This window comes from Cherax quadricarinatus, chromosome 4 (genome assembly GCF_038502225.1).
Source record: "Cherax quadricarinatus isolate ZL_2023a chromosome 4, ASM3850222v1, whole genome shotgun sequence".
NCBI lineage: Eukaryota > Metazoa > Arthropoda > Malacostraca > Decapoda > Parastacidae > Cherax > Cherax quadricarinatus.
In genome coordinates, this window is record NC_091295.1 from 71,474,345 (window position 1) to 71,498,491 (window position 24,147).

Here is a 24,147-nt window from a genome sequence, read left to right on the forward strand (position 1 = left end):
CCCATCCGCTGACACATCCACTCCCAGATATCTGAATACATTCACCTCCTCCATACTCTCTCCCTCCAATCTGATATCCAATCTTTCATCACCTAATCTTTTTGTTATCCTCATAACCTTACTCTTTCCTGTATTCACTTTTAATTTTCTTCTTTTACATACACTACCAAATTCATCCACCAACCTCTGAAACTTCTCTTCAGAATCTCCCAAGAGCACAGTGTCATCAGCAAAGAGCAACTGGGACGACTCCCACTTTGTGTGATTCTTTATCTTTTAACTCCACGCCTCTTGCCAAGACCCTTGCATTTACTTCTCTTACAACCCCATCTATAAATATATTAACCCTTTGAGGGTCGACAGGCCCTCTCCGAGACTCGTTCTCAGGGTCGGCCAAATTTAAAAAAAAAAAATAATTTTGTCTTATGAAAAGATAGAGAATCTTTTTCCGATCATAATGACACCAAAATTATGAAATTTGATGGAAAACTTACGGAATTATGCTCTTGCGAAGTTAGTGGTCTCGGCGATGTTTACGCATCGGCGATTTTGCCCACTTTGAGCCCCATTTTCGGCCAATTCCACTGCGCTAGTCGACAAAAAACATGAATATTTCGCTAGAACTCCATTTTTTCTATCGAATGAGTGCAAGAAACCATCTATTTACCAATTTCAACTATCCAGTACAGTGGTCAGAATTTAGCAATTTTGCCAATTTCACACAAATTTCAAAAGATGCCAATTTCCGAATAGGGTCCAGAATAAACAAGAAAGACATTCCTGGCACTAAAATGACATTTCCTTTGTTCATTAGTCACGTCTCAAGGCCCCTCTTACATTCTTTTGCTTTCCACTTTGAATTTTTATTCTCACAAAAAATAGATGATTTTCTGTTATGCAGACTACTGCATTAGTGCAAAAAATGGTATAAATAATATTGGCACACTTGCAAAAGAATATTAGACTCACCAGTTGACGTGTATTGGACGCTTGGCATGATTTGTTTACTTTTGAACTTTGGTAAAAATCTAACATTTCTGCTACTTTGAGCTCAATTTCAAGGTACTTTTCATTGTAAAACCAGTCAAAATCATCTCAATTTCTGTAATATGTCTTCCATTCTATAAAATGAGACAAAGAAAACTAGAATACAACAATAAATACCATACGAAAATACACTGCAAAGTCACTGTTTTATTCCAAAAAAATGGTCAAAGTTTTTTTTTTCTCATTATGCACTGTGTGCTGCAGGATTTTTTTTATACTGTGCACACTGACCACATAGACCCATTCTTTCATATGTAGGCCTACCAGCTTTCTCCCACTAGATTTGAGGGCGCTAGAATTTAGGCGTACTAGTACGTCAAAAACCCTGGGTCGTAAGCCGTACTAGTACGGCCGAAACCCTCAAAGGGTTAAACAACCATGATGACATCATACATCCTTGTCTAAGGCCTAGTTTTACTGGGAAATAATCTCTCTTTCCTACATACTCTAACTTGAGCCTCACTATCCTCGTAAAAACTCTTCACTGCTTTCAGTAACCTACCTCCTACACCATACACCTGCAGTATCTGCCACATAGCTCCCCTATCCACCCTGTCATACGCCTTTTCCAAATCCATAAATGCCACGAAAACCTCTTTAGCCTTATCTAAATACTGTTCACTTACATGTTTCACTGTAAACACCTGGTCCACACACCCCCTACCTTTCCTAAAGCCTCCTTGTTCATCTGCTATCCTATTCTCCGTCTTACTCTTAATTCTTTCAATAATAACTCTACCATACACTTTACCAGGTATACTCAACACACTCTTTTGTCCCCTTTGCCTTTATACAAAGGAACTATGCATGCTCTCTGCCAATCCCTAGGTACCTTACCCTCTTCCATACATTTATTAAATAATTGCACTAACCACTCCAAAACTATATCCCCACCTACTTTTAACATTTCTATCTTTATCCCATCAATCCCGGCTGCCTTACCCCCTTTCATTTTACCTACTGCCTCACGAACTTCCCCCACACTCACAACTGGCTCTTCCTCACTCCTACAAGATGTTATTCCTCCTTGCCCTATACACGAAATCACAGCTTCCCTATCTTCATCAACATTTAACAATTCCTCAAAATATTCCCTCCATCTTCCCAATACCTCTAACTCTCCATTTAATAACTCTCCTCTCCTATTTTTAACTGACAAATCCATTTGTTTTCTAGGCTTCCTTAACTTGTTAATCTCACTCCAGGCTTATATATTACTTAAGAACAAGATAAAGACTGTAAAGTAGGTCTTCTTGTACAGTTAACTACAATCATAAGTACAATAAAAAAGGTAACCAATGACAAATGGTCAGTTACAAAAGAATTACATATTATTTAAACTGATCCAATGATCTTCAGTTTAGTTAACATGCCTTTGAATTTATTATTTAGTATAAAATGTATTTTGTGCCCATAATTATTGTAATAATTTATATACAAATATTTTTTACAGTGATTGGTTCAGATTCCCATCATGCTGTGTATGCAAGTGTTATGATTTACCTCAAGATCTGTTCATGTCTAATCATAGACGACCACGAATCAATCAGGTGTGTTTTGCAATTTTTCATTTATTGTATTCTTCTTTCTTCTTCTTCTTTCAACAAACCTGCCATATCCCACCGAGGCAGGGTGGCCCAAAAAGAAAAACAAAAGTTTCTCCTTTTAAATTTAGTAATATAGACAGGAGAAAGGGTTACTAGCCCTTTGCTCCTGGCATTTTATTCGCTTCTTACGACACTCATGGCTTATGGAGGAAGAATTCTGTTCCACTTCCCCATGGAGATAAGAGGAGATAAACAAGAACAACAACTAGTAAAAAAATAGAAGAAAACCCAGAGGTGTTTCTCTCTCTCTCTCTCTCTCTCTCTGTCTCTCTCTCTGTCTGTCTCTCTGTCTCTCTCTCTCTGTCTCTCTCTCTCTCTGTCTCTCTGTCTCTGTCTCTCTCTGTCTCTCTCTGTCTCTCTCTGTCCCTCTGTCTCTCTCTCTGTCTCTGTCTCTCTGTCTCTCTAGAGACGATCATCATTTGCATTTTCTCAGGTGCAAATGTTACTTGCCATCTATTTCCCCAAGCTGATATAGCTCTCAGCTGGTGATTGATGTAGCTTAGAGCAGCTGGCATTTCTTCTCTTGGATAAGTGAATGTCAGTGTACAGTCGTCTGCATATGCATGTGATTCTGGGATGAGATGAAGAAGGTCGTTGAAGTAGACATTCCATAACAGTGGACCCAGCACACTCCCTTGTGGGAACGCTTGCCCCAATAGGATGCCTTGCTGATTCCGCTTCCATTGAGGACTACACTTAGAGATCTACCTATGAAGGTAATCACTGAGGAGACATAGCGTAGAGCCTGCAATTCCCAGTGCTTGAAGTTTTGCTAAGAGGCCCTGGTGCCACACCGGTCGAAGCGCCAGCAATGTCCAGTGCTACCACACAGCTGACTTTGGATTCATCCAGTGACTGGTGCCACTTAGTGGAGGAGGTTTAACAACAGATCAGCAGCAGAGTAACCTTTCCTGAAGCCATATTGACGATCACAAAGTAGTGAGTGGTAGTCAAAAAAATCTGTCATTTGTCTTGAGATTATTGTCTCAAGGATCTTACCAGTGATTGACAGGAGTGACACTGGTCTGTAGTTGCTGATTTCTGCTCTGCTCTTCTTTTTGTGAACAGGGACTACATTTGCCTCTTTCCATGGAGAGGGCCATTTACACTGTACTAGGCAGTGCTGAAAGATGCGAGTTAGAGGTGCTGCTAGCTGGTCTGCACATCTTCTCAACAATCTTGGGCTCAACTTGTCTGGGCCCACAGCCATTTCTTGGTCAAGTGATTTAAGAAGGAAATGCACCTCCTCCTGCCTTATTGTCACCCCTGACAGTTTTGACACAGTTCTTGCAGCTAGCCAAGGAGGGTCCCTTGCTGGATCAGGAACTTGCATTTTGGTAGCAAAGTGTTCAGCAAAGAGGTCCGCTTTCTCTTGACTACTAGTAGAGGTGGTCCCATCCTGTCGATTTAGAGGTGGAATAAGTTCATCAGGCAGATAACCTTGTCTGTCCTTGACCAGGGACCACCAGGTTTTGGAGCCTACCCTACCTGATGCTAACTTCCTTTTAGTGTCCACCTCCCATTTAGCAATGGCCCACTTTTGAACATCACCCATATGCCTACAGGCTTGCATGTGCAAGTTCCTGTTATAGGTGGTAGGATGTCTCTTATACCTTCGCCATGCTTTGTACTTAGCAGTAGCAGCCTCTCTACAACGATCTGTAGGCTTTGTCACATATTGCCGGTGAGGAATGTGTTCTTGTTGCAGATTAAGGATGTGTCCAGTGAAGGCTTTCACTTGGTTGTCAACATCCCCTGGAGAAGAGCATTCCAGTCGGTGGTGGCGAGCTCAGAGCAAAGGGCTGGCTGGCCAATTACCTCTTTCCCATAGCCAGGTTGTGCGTGTGGACTCCTCACCTCGTTCTGTTGGGATCTTAAGTGTGGTAAAAAACAGCCTTGTGGTCAGGACGATCCAACGTAGCGAGGGGTTGACAAGTGACTATGCCTTCTGCCAGATCACTCACTACTGGGTCAAGGGAGGAGCCAGAGATATGAGTAGGGAAATCAACAAAGTTTCTCATGTCAAACACTGCAAGAAGGTCATCAAAGTCCCTCTGTATAAGGTGCTGGTTGAGGTCACCAACAGTTATAATATGTTGACAGTTGTGTTGTAGCAGAAGGGAGTCAATATTTTCCATTAGGAAGTTGATAGGGTCTGCATGTTGCCACTGAGGTCTGTACATTGCACATGCTAGTACAGAGGTACTAGTGTTTATACAGAGCTTGAAGAACATCATTTCAAGATGTGTAGGGGTAGCAACATCTATGTGCTGGGCATGAACACTTTTAGAGAAGCACACAGCAACACCACCTCCTTGCCCTTGCCTGTCTCTTCTCATCCATGAGGTGTAGCCAGCAATTCTTGCAAAATGTTCTGGAGTCCTGTCCTCTCTCTCTCTTTCTCTCTTTCTCTCTCTTTCTCTCTTTCTCTCTCTTTCTCTCTTTCTTTCTCTTTCTCTCTCTCTCTCTCTTTCTCTCTCTCTTTCTCTCTCTCTCTTTCTCTCTTTCTCTTTCTCTTTCTTTCTCTCTTTCTCTCTCTCTCTTTCTCTCTCTTTCTCTTTCTTTCTCTCTTTCTCTCTCTCTCTCTTTCTCTCTCTCTTTCTCTCTCTCTTTCTTTCTCTCTTTCTCTCTCTTTCTTTCTCTCTCTCTTTCTCTCTCTTTCTCTCTCTCTTTCTCTCTTTCTCTCTCTTTCTCTCTCTCTTTCTCTCTTTCTCTTTCTCTTTCTCTCTCTTTCTCTTTCTCTCTCTCTCTTTCTCTCTCTTTCTCTCTCTCTCTCTTTCTCTCTTTCTCTCTCAAACCTCGCCATATCCCACCAAGGCAATGGGTGGCTGGCCCAAAAAGGAAAATGAAAGTTTTTCTTTTTAAAATTTATTAATTTGTACAGGGAAGGGGAAACCACATAATCACTGTCTTTGCAGAGACACCCATATATGACAGTTCAGATGCCACTCCAAACAGCCAATATCCCAGTCCCATCCTTTAATGTACAGGCAGTGTACTTCCCACCTGCAGGACTCTGGCTAACTGGTTTCCCCGAATCCCTTTACAAAATATTACCCTGCTCACACCCCAACAGCTCGTGAAATCCCAAAAACCATTTGTCTCCATTCTCTCCTGTCTAACATGCTCACACATGCCTGCTATATGTCCAAGCCCCTTGCACACAAAACCTCTTTCACTTCATCCTTTTCTAGGATGACCCTACATGTTTTCATTGATAGATAATTTTGAGTTGTATTTCCTTTAAAAGAGTATGATGAGATGTGATGATGCATCCCACAACTGTTGTGGGATGCATAATCTCAACTCCATAATATATATTCATATCAGATAATCTATTCCTATTATATTTATGGGTTTAATTGTATGAATTTTAACACGTGCAATACTGGTTCAGTGTTACATATTTATTTCGTTTAATAAGTGTACTGAATCAGTATTTTGTTTGTAGGATGATGATGATGAAGAATTTGAGGATTACTTTGATGATATTGAATCAGAGGAGGAGGAGGAGGAGGAAGTGGTGGCAGCAGCATCAGCGGCAATACCAACAGTGGCAATACCGGCAATGGCTGACTTTGCAGATGAGCGAAAACAGCTTCCTGTCAAAACAAATCCACCCCTGGCGAACATTCCTCCTCAACGCCGCCCACGGCTGCCCCCTCGCCCCCACTCACATGTGTCTGCACCAAGTCTCAGTCTTGTTCCTCCACCACCTTCATCATCACTGCCATCTCAAAATATCTTGCCTCTCGCTTCTTCCGGTTCATTGAACCAGAGAGCTAGATTAATTACGTCCACAGAATCACCTGAGGTGTCTACTTTAGGTACTGTAGATGTTGCAACTCCCCACTATTATTTCAACATTTCAAATTATGCTCGCATCTTGTTTTCAAAAGGTCATCCAGTACCACTTTCACGAATACCGAGAAGTCCAGAGGAGTAAAATTTTATATTAATAAATTTGTATGTCAGGTGGAATAACTGTAACAAATTACTGCTACTACTGTTAGTTTGTAGTCAAATATTTTCTGGCATGAACCTATGGTTTTACAACAAATACCACTGAAATTCTAAATGTGTACTATAAGCCAGAGATACTGTATAGTCATGAAGGTTGCCCAGATTATTTTTCAAAGTTGCTAAAGAAATTTGTTCAAATTCACTGAGTACGTTATTGAAGATTGTATTGCAGCAGTTCTCCATTGCCATAATAATTTAGAAAATTAACTAGTGTAAATATTTTTTTGTTGTATATGTATGTATAATGTGTATATATGTATGTGTGCACGTTCATTCGTATGTATATGCATATATATATGTATTTCACATACATGTAAAACTGAGGAGAATAAAAACAGAAGAGGAAAGATAAAGACTGCCAGTGGATCTGGACAAACAAGAAGATTGGTCAATTAAGTGGTTGCTTGAATTCAACCCCAGCAAATTCAAGGTTATGAAGATTGGGGAAGAGGCCAAAAGATCATAAGAGTATAGACTCTGGGGGCCAGAGGCTCCAACTTCACCCTGAGAACAACATACAGGTTAGTATAATGCCTGGTATATTGCCAGAGGCTCACATCAGCTGAATAACCTCTGCAGCTAATGCTTGTCTGACAGATCTTAAGAGTAGTCTCAAGGAATCTCAACAAAAGTCACTCCAGGCTCTTTATACAAAATATATCAGGCCAGTCTTGGAGTATTGCAGCATATGTATACATGTTAATAGACTGGAGAAAGTGCAAAAGTATGCAGTCAAGCTTGTCCCAGAGCTAAGGGGATATGAGCTACAGAGGGAGGCTAACAGAATTGAATCCAAGGACAGTAAAACTAGGGTAGACATGACATATACACGTAAATTACTTGGAGGAATTGCTAGGGTAGACAAGGATATGCTGTTGGAGAGGTCAAGAAACAGGTACTTAGGGTACATAGCTAGAAGTTAGACAATGATGAGTTGTTGCATTGTCAGGAAGTATTTCTTCAGTATCAGGTGGTTGGTAAGTGGAATGACATTGATGAAGTAGAGGAGACAGGTTCCATATGTAATTTCAAGGGTAGGTAAGATAGGACCCATGAAGTTAGGAGGGAATGAATTTGGCAAGCAGTAAGTTGAGTGGAAGGGACAGGAGCTGGAATTCAACTCCTATAACCACATATAGGGAAGTAATTATAGGTAGGTACACACACACACACACACACACATATATATATATATACTGTACATACACTGATTATACCTATTTATTGACATAAGTTATGGAGCTGGTATCCATGAATATTTTTATAAAATAAAATATATACAGTTTTATTTAATGAGAGTAGTGTATAGTACTGTACTAGAATTGTAGTTGATTATTTTACTGTGTGTAACACCAGACATTGCTTAATGTGACACTACATACACTATATGAAATTGTTAAAAACTAAAATAAAAAATATAAATGTGTAGTACTTTTAGTATTCTTTCCTAAACATAAGATATATGGGATTTTATTATTATTATAATCAAGGGGGAAGCGCTAAACCCGGAGGATTATGCAGTGCCTGGGGGGGGGGATGTGGAAGGCATTCAGGCTTAATTTGGGGAACTGGAGCACAGATCCAATTCCCTAAATCAAGAGCCCCTCACCAACATCAAGGAACCTTCCTTGAGGGGTATAATGGGATTAATGTACTGTAGTGTACAGTAGTTGGTTTTGATTTACACTGGCATTAATAAAATTCCCATTCCAGTGATGTCTAGCTGCAGTCACAGAATGCTTATTGAAACTATTAGATAGCAAGTTAATTTATAATTAAGCCTTTAAGGTATGCTTCATATATGTAATAGTTTTGTTTTGGAATCCTCGACGTTTTGTGGGTTTTTACCTCGACCTTGTAAATGACACTTCTGTGCCTGCTGAATTTTGCATGTCAGTACAATAAAACTTCCTGGATTTTTTTTCAAACAGTCTCATGGAGTGCTTCATACAAATCCTCCTGAATAAATCCATCTGTCATTTTAGGTTTGTTCAGCATTTAAATCGTGCTCTTTGACCAAGCTAGTAAATCTGTCCAAATAATTTTCAACAGCACCCTGATTAGCAGATGCATGGTCACCAGATGGCTTAATATGAGGGCCATGTTATTTAAATCTGTTGATCTTTTCAGTCTTGTTTTGGATATTCCTAATTCTCCCAACAAAAGGAATGTATTCCCCAGTACAGATGGAAAAACCATTTATATAGCAATTTGTCATGTTTTGTAAGTAGGGCCTTTCACACTGTAGTCATTCCTACAGATTGGCAGGTTACATTATTAGAGACCCTGTAAAAGTAGAAAAACTTAAATCTGCAGAAAAAATCCTGTTTCAGATTTGGATTCATTTTGTATTTCAAGAGACTAGAGTAAAATTTACAGAGATATAATTTGGTTTACACTGACATTCATAAGAAACAATGACCAGAATAAAAGCAATATTTGGGCATGGAAAACTTGAGCCAAAAAAGCTTTGGATAATTGTATCTATTCTCTGGTTGCTCTTCAGTAAAATCTTTGAAAAATTTGTCTCAATACAGAAACCTGTGAATTTGTAGGGATGACTGTACTTGATACTAATCTCAGATAATCATTTTCAGTAGCTTATTTTTTATTTTAATTTGTGATCAAATTTATGCTGATGTTGATTTTTGAAGTATTGCACTCATAGTACTTATTCTACTTTACAGTTTTTGATGCAAGTTTGTTTCTGCTGAATTAATAGTGAAACCCTTTGACATATCAGGATTTGCTCCTCTTTTTCTTCATCTTCATGATGCATGTGTCATGCTGAATTGAAGCACACCATGTTTAATTACTATCCTGAGGAAACTTATCAGCATTAACATTCTGAAAATTAGTGTATATTAGCAGTTCAAAATTATGCTCCTCGGCCTACATGAACAAGCAATGGTCAGCAGTGTGGGCGAGGGGCAGTGCGTGGTGGGAAGCTTGTGTGCCAATGCCTATTACTTTGACCACTTTGTAATCCTGCTGGATTACCCATTTATCGAATGAGATGTTTCAGACCACTAGATGTTGATTAACCAAGGATGGATTGAATCATAGCCATCTACGCCCCTAGACTTCAGGACTGCAAGTTCTTCACATGACGGTGTGTTCATTTTTCTTTTCTGTTTATGAAGCTCATTTCAAGTGTTTTCCTTGGATAAAACCTGACTGCCTCTTGTTACCTAGGTCCTCCATGATTACTATGGGGTTACCCAGGTGCTGCATAATTACTATGGGCTTCAGCCCATCCCTTCCCAAACTAAAAGGGGGAGGGGGTGTCTGATTTACCAAAAATTACATGTTAAGCCAACATAATTCACTTAATTGACTACCAGACATGGACAAATATCCAATAAAACAGATTTAGTCCACTGCATTGATGACATGACCAGACAAAGAAAAAACCAATGCAAGCATGCGTTTCTTTTCCCCCTTCCCCATTTTGCAGAAGGAAGTTAGTCTCTGGTAACATGATTTCCAGATGGACACAAAAGACTGTCTCTACCACCACAGTGAAAATGGACAAAGCTTAGACTGTACAAGCTTACAGTTAAGCTGAGTTGAACCATTTTATTGAACATATGACCAGACTGGAGGGAGGGGGTAAAGGAGGTTTTGTGAGCAAGGAGCTTGGACTTCCAGCAAGTGTTCATGGGCATGTTAGATAGGAGTGAATGGAGACGAATGGTTTTTGGGATCTGACGAGCTGTTGGAGTGTGAGCAGGGTAATATTTTGTGAAGGGATTCAGGGAAACTGGTTAGCTGGACTCGAGTCCTGGAAATGGGAAGTACAATGCCTGCACATTAAAGGAGGGGTTTAGGATATTGGCAGTTTGGAGACCTGTTTAAACTGTCATATCTGAGCACCTCTGCCAAGACAGTGATTATGTATGAGTGATGGTGAAAGTGTTGAATGATGAAAGTTTTTCCTTTCTTTTTGGGTCGCCTTACCTCAGTGGGAAACAGCCGACGTGTTAAAAAAAAAAAAGAAACGGACTGGACTGCTATTCAGTATAGTGGATTTGGTCCGCTTCATGGCTATTTTAATCAGACACTCCATTAAACGTTCATGTTGAGCCTTTGTCTAGCCACGTTTTTTGTCCCTTTTATCCAACATCCACTCTATGGGGGTCCATTTTATTGGACTTCTACTGTACAGTGTATTTCTTTTGGCAGTCCTTGTCATTTGTTTAAGTTTCAGACAAGAGAAAGCTTGCTGTACCACTTATTATAGAAAGTTATATATACATGTAGCAGTAATATATTGGAAAGTGCTGACTCCAAAGGGATCATTTAGCACCTGCGAGTGGGAGACAGTCAGGTTTTGTTTCTAGAAAGTAGAATAGTTCCAGTTCTCTGAATTTCAGAGTCCTTCACCAGCATTACGGCTTCTTTAAGGGTACAGCAGTAACAACTATTCATATTGTTACATTCATGAGGGAAGAGTTAAACTCGTAGGGATCGTGCTGCAACTAGGGAATGGGAGGCAATCAGATTAATCCAAGGAGAGGTCAGGTTCAGTTCCCTGGATCAAGAGCCCCTTACTGGCATAAGGAACTTTTGATGAGCCCTAAATCTTTAAGTGTTTTAACTTTGACAGACCTAATTAAAATAGCTGCCCTTATCTCCCATTATAAAACTGACAATTAGTTACCATTGATAAAAAGGCTTAACCCTTTCAGGGTCGGCAGGCCCTCTCCTGAACCTGTTCTCAGGGTCGGAAATTTTTCGAAAAAAAAATGATTTTTTATTATGAAATGATAGAGAATCTTCTCCCGATCATAATGGCACCAAAAGTATGAAATTTGATGGAAAACTTACGGAATTATGCTCTCGTGAAGTTAGCTGTCTCAACGATGTTTATGCATCGGTGATTTTGTACCAGTTGACAAAAATCATACCTATTTATCTAGAACTCCATTTTGTCTATCGAATGAGTACAAGAAACCACCCATCTACCGATTTCAACTAACCAATAACGTGATCAGAAATTGGCAATTTTGCCAGTTTCACACAAATTTCAAAAGATGCCAATTTCCAAATAGGGTCCAGAATAAACAAGACAGACATTCCTGGCACTAAAATAACATTTCCTCTGTTGATTACACACACGTCCCCAGGCCTCTGCTACATTTTTGCTTTCAACTTTGAATTTTTATTCACACAAAAAAAATAGATTTATGTTATGCAGACTACTGCATTCGTGTAGATATGGTGTAAATAATATCAGCGCACTTGTGAAAGAATATTAGACTCACCAGTTGTTGTGTATTGGATGCGTGGCATGAATTGTTTGTTTGAACTTTGGTTTCACAATGAAAAGTACCTTGAAATGTTCGATTTTTGCCAATCAAAATCATCTCAATTTCCATATGTCTTCCATTCTATAAAATGAGACCAGGAAAACTAGAATACAACCATAAATAGCATACAAAAATACACTGCAAAGTCGCTGTTTTAAACCAAAAACTCAGTCCAAGTTTTTTTTTTCTCATGCACTGTGCGCTGCAGGATTTTTTTTATACTGCGCACACTGACCACATAGACCTATTCTTTCATATGTAGGCCTACCAGCTTTGTCTCGTTAGATTTGAAGGCACTAGAATTTATGCGTACTAGTACGGCGCCAACCCTGAAAGGGTTAATATTAACTTAAGATTTTGAGCCCTCATTCCAAGAAATTGGACCTACATACTATTCCCACGAGCACACCCCTCATTAATATAATAATAATGATGCCCTCATTTATAATTAAGGCTCAAAAACATGATTACGGTTTGATTACCACAATTTCTTGCTGCCTCATTTAGTGCCTGAAAAATAGGCATTAAAAAATCATTACAGGGCTTTGAAGTGTAAAAGGTCAAAAAATTAAGAAGCCCATTTTTTTTTTTTTTTTTTTTTTTAAACTCCTACTACTACTGTACCACCTTTAATTTGAATATATATTAAAAAGGCAGTGAAATAAAAAATCCATCAATCAACAGTATTTATTCCTGTACAAAACAAGGTATATCACAGGTCAGTAAATTTTGGTTCTTAGCTGGGACATTATTTTGGTTGCAGTTTTTTGTCCCATTAAGAACTTTATTAATGAAATATGTATATAAACAAAAGTTTAGCCTTCATTTACATAATCTCAATATGAGTTACCTACAAGATTATTATACATTCTAAGAAATCAATTTTTTGAAAAAAAAAAAAAAAATTTACATGTGAAGAAGAGACACTGCAGAACAAGCTTTTATTGAGCCATTTTTTCAATTTCTAGAACTTTACTAAGTCACACATGCATATATATATATTGTCCTGTAAGGAGAGGTAGATGTGAACACTGTTGACAAGGAACATGAAATAATTCGAACAAATTGTGAGCACGTGGCACTATGTAAATACTTCTGGCCAGCACATATTACCCATTCATATATAACTATAGCCAAAACTGTTCCTGTAATACAAGTTTCAAATGGTTTGGCAGAGCTAAATGCACCTTCAGTTCAAATAGTGTTTGTATACAAATTAAAGTGACTGTCATGTTGTGCTGGTGTGTTTATCTAAATGAATCTTACATCTTTGAGTACTACCTGCTGTGTACTGCATGCATATTGTTCTTGAATTCTGGTTATTAGTGTAAGCAAGTGAATGACTCACCAGTGTATGTATTGTATTACAACCACTAGAGAAAAGACTTTATACTCTGGCACTCGTGTTGTCCTGTTCCAGCGAGTCTTGAATGATTTTGGAGGCAATGACTGCAGCATTTGTTCCATTTTTTTTAATACATATGTAACAATCTGCAGTTTTACCTGTGTGGAGATTATTATTATTATAATCAAAAAGAAGCGCTAAGCCATACCCCCGGCCGGGATTGAACCCGCGGTCATAGTCTCAAAACTCCAGCCCGTCGCGTTAGCCACTAGACCAGCTAGCCACAATAAGATTATTGTGGCTAGCTGGTCTAGTGGCTAACGCGACGGGCTGGAGTTTTGAGACTCTATGACCGCGGGTTCAATCCCGGCCGGGGGTATGGTTTATTTGCAATCGTGTCATTACGATTTCTTGAGTCAAGCGCTAAGCCACAAGGACTATACAGCACCTGTGTGGAGAAAAAATGAGTTTGTTGCAACCTTTGCTGTCTAGGTGTACAAAGGATTTTGTGGGCCCTTTATCTTCAGTTCTGAAAGAGTGTGAAGGCAAGTGAGGTGTGGGAAAGTTACTAATGCCACATTCCTCAAGTATTCAGGGCTATGTACCACATAGGCTCTTAGAAAAAAAAAAATCAACTCCATGTTTAGTTTTCTCGTATCATAATTAAATTGGGGAATTTTAAGTGGGAGCTTTCTGAGAGTTGGTGAGATTTGCAGCCCCAAATACTTGAGAGAAATGTGGCATCACCATGCAACTCTTCATCTGGGATCCTCTTCAAGAGGGGCTCCTTGGTGTGGTGAACAGGCTCTTGGTCTGAGGAATTAGACCTGTTGGTCTCCTTCCTCAGACCGAACCTAATTACCCCCCCAATCCCCCCTTCCCTATCCCATCCTCCCTTTTTCCTTTCCTCCTCCTCCTCCCTCCCTTATTCCCTTCCTCTTTTTGGTCTTTGGGATTCTTCCCACAGGCCTACTGGTTCCTAGGTAGGGGAAAGGGTACCGGGGTCAATCCCATTCCGTTGAGGTTCTTGGCGGTGGTGTAGTTTGCCTGGAATCTGGATTGCCTGGGGATATCCCGTTCCCTCTCCGGTCTTCCGGGGGGGGGGGGGTGTCTTTCAGGCGATGGGTGCATCTCTGGAGGCCACCTTTCGGATTCCGGGGGTGGTGGCCAAAGGAGGTATGCTTTGTGGCGGATATCTGGCCGCCCTCTCTTTTGTCCACCGAGGTAGCTCGGCAGATGTGAGGTTGCTATCCTGGATTGCTGGTTTACTGGCATGAAGGGTAGGGTATGGCACGGATTCCATGCCGCATCTGCACTACTTGTGGTGTTGAGGTCCTCTTGGGCGGGGAGGGTGATTTCCAGCCCTTTCATTCCTCCTAGGAACTATTCCTCCCCGTTTCCCCTTTTTCTTTTCTTTTTTTTTCTTAAAAACAAGAAGAAAGAAGTAACCTAACCATGGAAGCCCTAAGCCATGAACCTGCTACCCCCAGGCCCCTTACTGATATCGCACCCCGTTCTGACCCTGCCTCGTTTTTTTGACCACTCTTTGGACACTCCTGATGCCCCTGTACCTCTTGCTGGTGCTGTTTCATCACCAGCTTCAGGTACCGGGGTCTCGACTGACTCCTCCGATTTGTCTGACCTCTGCCCTCCTTTGACTATGCTTCCGGCCTCTCCCTCTACAGTGTGGCAATTTTCGAATCGCCAGCCCGTCCCACGTCTGACCAACTCTAGTCCCACTTCTAAACACCAACGACAAGCTCCTGATGATGTTACTTCGTTACCTTCCCATTCTACTCGGAAAAGACCGACACATGCACTCCCTCTCCACACTGTTTCGGACCACACAATGGACTAAATTCTTTAAGACCGACTTCTTCTTCTGACTATCTTTCTGACCATAGTATACTGGCAAAGCGCTCCTATGCCATGTTGGTACAGATATTTCATTTCATGATCTCAAGAGCGGTACGTGCATTGTCACTGTCCAGAATGCTACCCAAGCTATGATCTTTATCTCCTTTTGCATATCGATACTACTCCTATCACTATTGAAAAACATCTCTCTCAATTCTTGTAGTGGTACTGTCATTCTGCCCCATACCATAGTCCAACAGAATTTCCAGACATGTGGCAATGACATTCTTGAACAACTGGAACTCCAGGATCTCCCAATCCTCAAAGTAGACACTTGTGTCCTTCCTGCCCGCGGGCGGAGACGATATCCTTGCAATGTGGCTCGATTGACTTTCGACAGCCGTGAACTCCCGCCCTCTGTTTATGTCACGGGACATTGGTTACAAGTTCGAAAGGTGATCCCTACACTGCAACAGTGTAGAAATTGCTGGCATTTTGGTCACCCAGCGAAATATTGCAGATCTATAGCCGAATGCCCAGTCTATGGTGCGGACGACCATTCTAATAAGTCTTGCAGTCGACTTCCCTCTTGCCTTAATTGCCATGAGGCTCACCCTTCGTACTCTCGCCGTTGCCAGGTCTATTTAAATGAGCGTGAAATCCGTTGCCTCAAAGAGGCAGAAGGTCTCCTTTATGCTATGGCAGTTTCTCATCTCCGCCTCCATGGGAGACTACCCAGTGTTTCTTATTCTCGTGTTTCAAAACGTCCCTCCACTTCTGGGGTCCCAACTTCTGCAGCCTCCTCTGTGGTTACCCCTCCCATAGCCACTCCGGTATCTAATTCTTTTGCTGTCCTGGGCTCTGACATCCCTACTACAACACCTCGGTCTGTTCTCACATCATCGCATCCTTCCTCACAAGCCCCAGTATCGACAAGACCTCGTACGACACCTTATACCAACCACCCCTCTACTTCTCAGAAGTCAAAAAAATCCCCATTGCTCAAATCATCTTTGCCCCCTCCTTCCCTTCTTCCACCTCTGCATTTTACCTTTCCAGTCTCTGTGCCTAGTTCTTCCCCTCTCTCTGGCTCTATTACAAGTGTGGAGGTTCACCCTCCTCCTCATACTATGCCTTTCACCCCTGTCCCCTCCCTAGTTTCTCCCGCTTCTGCCACCTCCCAGGTTTCTGCCTCTTCTGTCCCCTCCCACAGTCCCCTACACTCTTTCGTCCCCCCCTACTTGGGTACAGTCCATTACTGTCCCAATCTTTACTCACCCTCCTCCTTCTACCTCCAATATTGTCTCCCATACATCTTTGAATTCAGAAACACTCGACGCCATTTCAGAATACATTGCAGAGACTAAACCTTCAATGGACACTGATCCACCTCCTGTTCCTTCTCTTCCCTCTCCTCCATCTCCAGAACTCCATTCTTCGCAACGCTCCATTCCTTTGCTGCTTGAACCTCTTCCGATGCCACCGCACGTTGACTTTTCTAACCCCTCTAGTCCGTAGGTGCCCTTCCCTACGGATTCCTGGTATTTTCCTCATTGCCAATCATGGCGAGCTTCAGATGTTGCTTTCCAGGTTTTTCCCTGTTGGTGTTTGCTTACAGGAACCCAAATTACACTCAGTTTCCCAACCTATCTCAGGCTATAATTTATTGTATTCTTCGGATCCTTTCTCAGATGGGACCTTTAATGAAAGCACCCTTCTTCTACGCAATGATATTCCATACTGTCAACTATTTGTCCATACCTCGCTGCATTACACTGCAGCCCGTATCCACTTGAATAAGTGGTTTAAAATATGTTCTTTACATCTCTCTCCTCCTCGAGCATTTTCTATTCCAGATTTTTCCTTTGTATCATCCTTACCACCACCACCACTTCTGTTACTTGGTGATTTTAATGCCCACCATTTCCTCTGGGGGGGATGTCTCATTGTGACTCACGTGGCATCCAGTTGGAGGCTTTTCTCGCCTCCCTCCATGTTTTAAATACGGGTACTCCCACCCATTTTGATCCTCATACTCATACACACTCTTGCATCGATCTATCGGTCTGCTCTTCCTCCACTGCACTAGACTTCGCCTGGTCTGTTCTACCAGACTTACATGACGGCGATCATTTTCCAATCATTCTTACTTCTCTTTCATATTCACCACCTTTCCGTAGCCCTCGCTAGCAATTTGATCAGGCAAATTGGGACCTTTACTCGCAACTCACTGCTTTTAGTAAGGTTCCTTCTTCATCCTCCATTGATGAGCTCCTACACCTCTTCTCGACATCAGTTTTAACCGCAGCTTCTCGTTCTATACCCCAAACTTCAGGCAGGCATTCTCAGAAGTGTGTGCCTTGGTGGTCTCCTGCTTGTGCTCGTGCAGTACGTTTGAAATGCGCTGCATGGGGCAGGTACCGGTACAATAGAACCGATGAGAGACTTCTTGATTTTAAGCAGAAGTGTGCAATCGCTTGCTGTGTCATCCATGATACTAAACACACTTGCTGGCGAGATTGTTTCCACCATCACCTCTGCTTCCTCTGAGTGCAGTCTGGAAAAAAGTGAGGAAATTGAGTGGTAAATACTCTCCTGTTCTACGGGTCGCCGGTGTTATAGCAAACCCTCTTGACGTTGCCATTGAAATTGGCACTCATCTGGTCCGTATTCCCCGGGGTCTCCATCTATGCCCCTCGTTTCTTTCCTCAAAGTCTGCCAGAGAGTTAGTACCCTTGGACTTTTCTTCTCTCAGAGAAGAACAGTATAATGTACCTTTTACACTTTGGGACCTGGAGACAACACACTCAGCTTGCCGATCATCAGCAGCTGGGCCTGACGGCGTTCATATTTGGATGTTACAACATTTACATCAGTCAGCCCTTGTAGTCCTCTTGCACCTCTTCAATCTTATTTGGTCACAAGGAGTTCTTCCCCAGCTGTGGAAATCTGCCATTGTTCTCCCTTTCTGCAAGCTGGGTACTACGGGACATGATGCCTCCCACTATCGTCCCATTGCTCTTACTAGTGCAGTTTGCAAAGTGATGGAACGTCTGGTAAATCGACGTTTAATGTGGTATTTAGACACACACAAGTCTCTCCACTAGTCAATATGGCTTTCATAAGGGCCGATCTACCATAGACCCCTTACTACGCTTGGATACGCATGTTCGTAATGCCTTTGTGAATAACCACTCAGTTATTGCCATATTTTTTTACCTTGAGAAGGCATATGACAACTTGGAGGTATAATATTTTGGCCCAAGCCCACTCCTTAGGCTTCCGAGGCAATCTACCATCCTTCCTTAAGAACTTTTTAACTGACAGACATTTCCGTGTTCGGGTAAATAATGTGCTCTCCCCGGACGTTGTCCAAGCTGAAGGTGTCCTCCAGGGATGTGTTCTGAGCACAACACTTTTTCTCCTTGCAATAAATGATTTGGCCTCTGTTCTTCCATCCAATATTTGGTCATCACTATGTTGATGACTTCGCTATTGCTTGTGCAGGTGCTGACTGTCGCCTCATTACAGTTTCTCTCCAGCATGCGGTCAACCGTGTTTCCAATTGGGCCACCATGCATGGGTTTAAATTTTCCAGCACTAAAACCCACCAAATTACTTTCACTAGACGCTCTGTCATCTCCGATCATCCTTTGTACCTCCATGGCTCCCGTATCCCTGAACGTGATAGTCAGGTTTCTAGGCCTTCTCTTTGACCATAGGTTATCCTGGAAACGTCACATTACATCTCTGAAGGCAACCTGTCACAACCGGCTGAACCTTCTTAAAACCCTTGCTCATCTTTCATGGGGAGCTGATCGTCGAACTCTCCTTCGCCAACATTCAGCCCTCATCTTATCGAAATTCGATTATGGTGACCAGATCTATTCAGCGGCCTCTCCTGCTACTCTCTCTAGCCTTAACCCCATTCATCACCAAGGATTACGTTTTTGCCTTGGTGCTTTTCGTTCTTCCCCTGTTGAGAGCCTCTATGCAGAAGCGAATGTTCCATCCTTGTCTGATCGCTGTGATGCCCATTGCCTTCGCTACAACGTATGCTCTCACGATCTCTACAATCCTTCCATTTATAGAATGGTCACCGATATTAGTGGACATTCTTTATTTGTTTGCTCCGTCCCTTCTCTTTTCGCCTACATTCGCTCTTGTCTTCCCTTCAGTTACCGCCTTTATATGTTCATGTAGCATCTCACTTTTCCCTACGCCCCTGGGAAGTTCCAGCTGTTCGAGTCTGTTCTTTCTCACTCCCTTGCTCGAAAGCCCAACTGCCTACGGTGGCCTCCCGCTCTTTTTCTTGACCACTTCTACTCTCATTCTCATGCCATCACAGTGTACACAGATGGCTCTAAGTCTTCTGACGGCGTCGGATTCGCAGCACTGTTTCCGGACAGTCGTGCGAGGGCATTTACTGTCTTCAGCTAGCATTTTTACTGCTGAATTGTATGCCATTCTTGCAGCACTTATTCGTATCGCATCTATGCCCGTGTCATCATTTATGGCTGTCTCAGACTCCCTTAGTGCTCTACAGGCTATACGGAAATTTGATACACCTCACCCCCTAGTTCTCTGTATCCAACTTTGGCTATGCCATATCTCTACCAAGCATAAAGATATTGTTTTTTGTTGGGTCCCTGGTCATGTTGACGTACAGGGCAATGAACAGGCAGACACTGCTGCGCGGTCAGCAGTACATGACCTACCAATTTCATATAGAGGTGTTCCATTTCCAGACTATTTTGCTGTAATAGCTACCCACCTTCACACCCGTTGGCAGCAACGTTGGTCAACTCTACTCGGTAACAAACTTCATTCTATTAAACCGAGCATAGGTTACTGGCCGTCGTCTTGTCATCAGTGCCGAGGTTGGGAGACTACTCTCTCTCGCCATCGCATTGGCCACACTCTTCTTACTCATGGGTATCTCATGGAGAGGCACCCTGTTCCTCTCTGTGAGCAGTGTCGAGTTCCAGTATCGATTAGCCACATTCTGTCTGCCCTCTTTATCAACGAGCACGCAGAATTTACCTCCATCGTCGTCTCCGCTCTACTACTACTCTCTTTACCTTCCCTTCTTGCTGATGGACCCTCCTTTAATCCTGACACTCTCATTGACTTCTTGACAATGACTGATTTACTCCACAAACTCTGATGATGGTACCTTTCGCACTCCCCTCAGCCCTTTCTACCTCAATCTCTTGCTGCCCTCTACCCTTTCACCATCCACTGCCCCGCTGTTCTCCGTAACCTATTACTCGTCCATCTCCCTTTTGCCACCTGATACCCTCGCTTCCTTCCTGCCCTGCAGCGCTGTATAGCCCTTGTGGTTTAGCGCTTCTTTTTGATAATAATAATTGTAGGAATGAACAAAAATTTGTGCACAGCTCAAGGTAACACCTTATGGCATCTCAGTATGCCACACTTATTATCAAAGACACAGTACCAAATGATGTAGCTTTTTTTTTTTTTTAAATTATAGTACATGGGACACTTGAAAGCAACAGCATTTAATTTAGCCAAAGCACTTGCACACATTACGAGGACAATTTTAGTAATACTCAAAGGGATAAACATACGAACCAGAAACCTGGCAACACTGCACCTGCTAGATCAGTCCATAATTTGTCACGCTTTTGTGATTTCACATGCCTAATCTCCGCAGAGTTCTTACCTGCTTCTACCCATTCCTGGGAGTATATGTACTGTATATGTGTACAGTATTTTTTATTTTCTGTATGATTTGATAGTTCTTCACAATGAAAAAAGTGTCCCAATAACAGCTTCTGCATCACATCTCTTCTGTTGTCAGCAGTACGTCATTTGGATTAAACATTTGTAGAGTTTATTGGTGGCTAGTTGACAGATTTATACTATTGGCTCAAATTAGAAATGATTGTCCTTATCTATATCTGTTAAATGATTCTTTGTATAAATCAAGAGCATCTTTTAATATGGGGTTTACTTTACCAAATAGTGTGCAAGAAACAATTATCAAATGTACATTAAGTAAAAATATTATGTTTATGTAAATTAATTTAACTGCAGTATTTAAGGTTGTATATATAAACAAAATATTACTTAAGATTCTACATATAAACCTGATGTTAACCCACAGAAGCAGCCAACTGTCATCCAAGAACTTAGCTCATTATTTTTGGCTTTTGACAGATGCTGCTGAAAGACTGAGTTCCTGCACTACTCGTCACAATGAGATCAGAGGCAATGTGGCAGTGTTGTATTGTTTGGCAGTACAGTAGTCATTTTATTTCCTATGCTAAAGAAAATCAAAGATTTCTCAAGTCAACATCTATGTGCAACACACACATTGCAAGCCATTATCCCAATGATTACCTAGAGAACCTTCCTGAGGTAGGTACTATATCATTGGTATTAAGACTCGGTATAGTTATTACCAAGTTAAGGCAGCAATCTTTTATGAAACTGTAGATTGGCCCACAAGGAGACATGTATCTTATCAAAGGCACTTTGGTAATTTAAATAAAGCTAGTTTTGCCTTAAAGAATACACCAATTAATAAATTATAGTTCTTGAAAAAATAAATTAGTTTTCTCTGTAGAACAGAACACTTAAATGAGAAAAATGCAAACTAAATGCAAGTGATTGTTAAACCAAAAAGTTGGTAGGACTTAAGCTGTTTTACAATGTTTAAAAAATAAATTGGTGTAAATTCTTCACTACTCTTTGGCAGTTACTAAAACCTTCTGAAAAACTGGGAGGCATTTGCCCAGTGTTCACACTGAAGTCTTGAACGTTCTACATTTGTCACTCCATTTATCGTGTATACTCCAAGATGGGCAGGTGTTGCCGAGTGCCAATCTGGAGAGCCGTAATTCACAAAGAAAAAAAATAAGTCCTGGATAGTGCGGGCATACTGGACGTCCTTTTCATCTCGAGGCTGAAATACTCCTAAAATTGACTCTATATCAGACAATCCATCTGCCACAGCCCCAGCACGGCTAACCCGAGCATGGCGTGACACATAAGCGTAAACAGGTACATCTTCAGTCCCAGTAGGATGAGCACGGGAGAGGGTCCTTGAAAGTCTTGTAGCAGTGGATAGGGTAGGACATGTAACAGTGGCATCAGATACTAATGTGGTGAGGAGTAGCCAAGAATCATCTTTCAAATCTGAATACCATTCCAAAGCTGTTTCTGCCTCAGACGAGCCTGTCACAAAACTGTTTAATTCTGACCCCCTCTCATTATTTCTTGGAGGCTGAGGCCACCTGCCTTTATTATGTCCAGGTTCTTTTGACCATGTATCTTGGTTACCTAGAGAGCTTGGCCAATTAATCCCACTATATTGTGGACTCCCTGACCACACTGGCTGACCATAATTTAATTCATTCAGTCGCAGACCATCTACTACTGCATCAACAAGCTGTTGGTGTGAGGTGCCAAGACGTTCCTGCCACGATAACAAATTATTCGCAGCTGCCTGTTCAGTTGATCCTGGAGAAAAAAAATTTAAGCATCTGATGGTGGTTTAGTACAATTTAAAGTCAAAAGTAAATTATTTTATAAACATCATTTAAACTGAATCACAATTATACCTTGCATACCTTTCTGGACAGGAAAAATGCTTACATGGACATACTTTTAAAGACAGTAATGCATTTAACAATTAAGTTGTTAGTGTTTAAAACCCTCTCAGTTGATATTTTCCTGTGTTTTCAGAACAGTATGCCATGTGCTTATCTTTGATCAGAACTATTATACAATGTTTAACTACTTGTAAATTTATTTATATTTAAAATATATGTTTATCAGTAATGGAGTTGTATGACCCTTGCGGGCTTAGCACTTAGTTCTGATTGTAACAGTTATGAGCAATAGTTACCCCTCCCCTTTTGCAGATCAAACTTAATTACCTACCATTCCTAAGGTGCTGTATGACCCTTATGGGTTTAGCACTGTCAGTAATAAAACACTGCAATATCAGTGTGCAGCAGAAGTTTGTAGGTACAGGAGAATGGGTGTGATGAAGAATGATGCAATGATCAGGTAGAAAAAATTTGCACACGAAAGATAAAGAATGATAAATATATAGTCGAGTGTAATAAGAGCTAATTAGAGAATAAGCCTAAGAAACCATTTTGGAGAGATCATCAAGGTGAAGTCTAGAGAAAAAATGTCCTTAGTATGTAGTTCAAAATAAGATATTGGGTGTAGAGGTACAGTATGAAAAGATGGATGAACTATTTTAAGGAGGTGTTGAATGATAATGAAGAGAGGAAAGCAGTGATTTCATGCACTGGGCAAGGAAGGATACCTTGTAATAATAATTAGAGCCTGGTGTCAGATGTTGAGGAAAAATTCAGGAGACAGTGAGTAAAGCAGCCAGTATAGATAGGATTAAGACATTAAAAGCAGGTAGGCAAAATTATTGGAATGGTTGGTTTGCCTGTTCAACATATACATAAAAGAAGGAAAGGTGCTAAGGACTTGCAGAAAACATGCACAGTATTACTGTAAACAAAACTAAGCACTAAACCCACAAGGTTCATTTTTTTTAAATGTTAGGGGTAAGATGAAGTGGGATTGTAGAGGAGCAAGGAGGTTAGGGGATTAGTGTTTATATTGAAGCATATGAGTGAAGTACTTAGATAAGGGTAAACAGCAGTTTGTTGCATTTATGGATTTAAAAAAAATACATTTAGGGTCACTGGGGGAGCAGACATTACAAATATATAGCCAGTGGTATGTGACCCTTGCAGATATAGCACTTAGATTTGATTAATAATATAAATACCAATGTATAGAATGGGTGGTAGGTTACTAACAAAGATTTTATGCAGAGCAAGACTCAGGTTAAAGTATGTAGGAGAGAGACTTTTTCCAGCAACAGTAGGATTTATAAAGGAATGTATGATGTCACCACAGTTGTTTAACAATTATAGATGGAAAGACTATGTAAATC

General features: G+C 41.2%; 2 protein-coding genes across 3 annotated transcripts in view; one reads left to right on the plus strand and one right to left on the minus strand.

Annotated features, from left to right (window-relative positions):
* The window catches only part of spz4 (Spaetzle domain-containing protein 4), a gene marked incomplete at its 5' end in the record, with an annotated part of 46,961 nt that extends 40,321 nt beyond the window's left edge, over positions 1 to 6,640 (plus strand). Inside the window, 2 exon segments of the mRNA XM_070097640.1 lie at positions 2,501 to 2,597; positions 6,106 to 6,640. Coding sequence (XP_069953741.1) covers positions 2,501 to 2,597; positions 6,106 to 6,600 — 592 coding nt within the window. The 3' untranslated portion in view covers positions 6,601 to 6,640.
* Positions 6,641 to 14,376: 7,736 nt separating this feature from the next.
* Positions 14,377 to 24,147, minus strand: part of Nrt (Neurotactin) — a 61,700-nt gene continuing 51,929 nt past the window's right edge. For both annotated transcript variants that reach the window (XM_070097657.1, XM_070097653.1), the window contains exon 7: positions 14,377 to 22,679. In XM_070097657.1, coding sequence (XP_069953758.1) covers positions 21,919 to 22,679 — 761 coding nt within the window. In that variant the 3' untranslated portion in view covers positions 14,377 to 21,918. The remainder of the gene's footprint in view (positions 22,680 to 24,147) is intronic.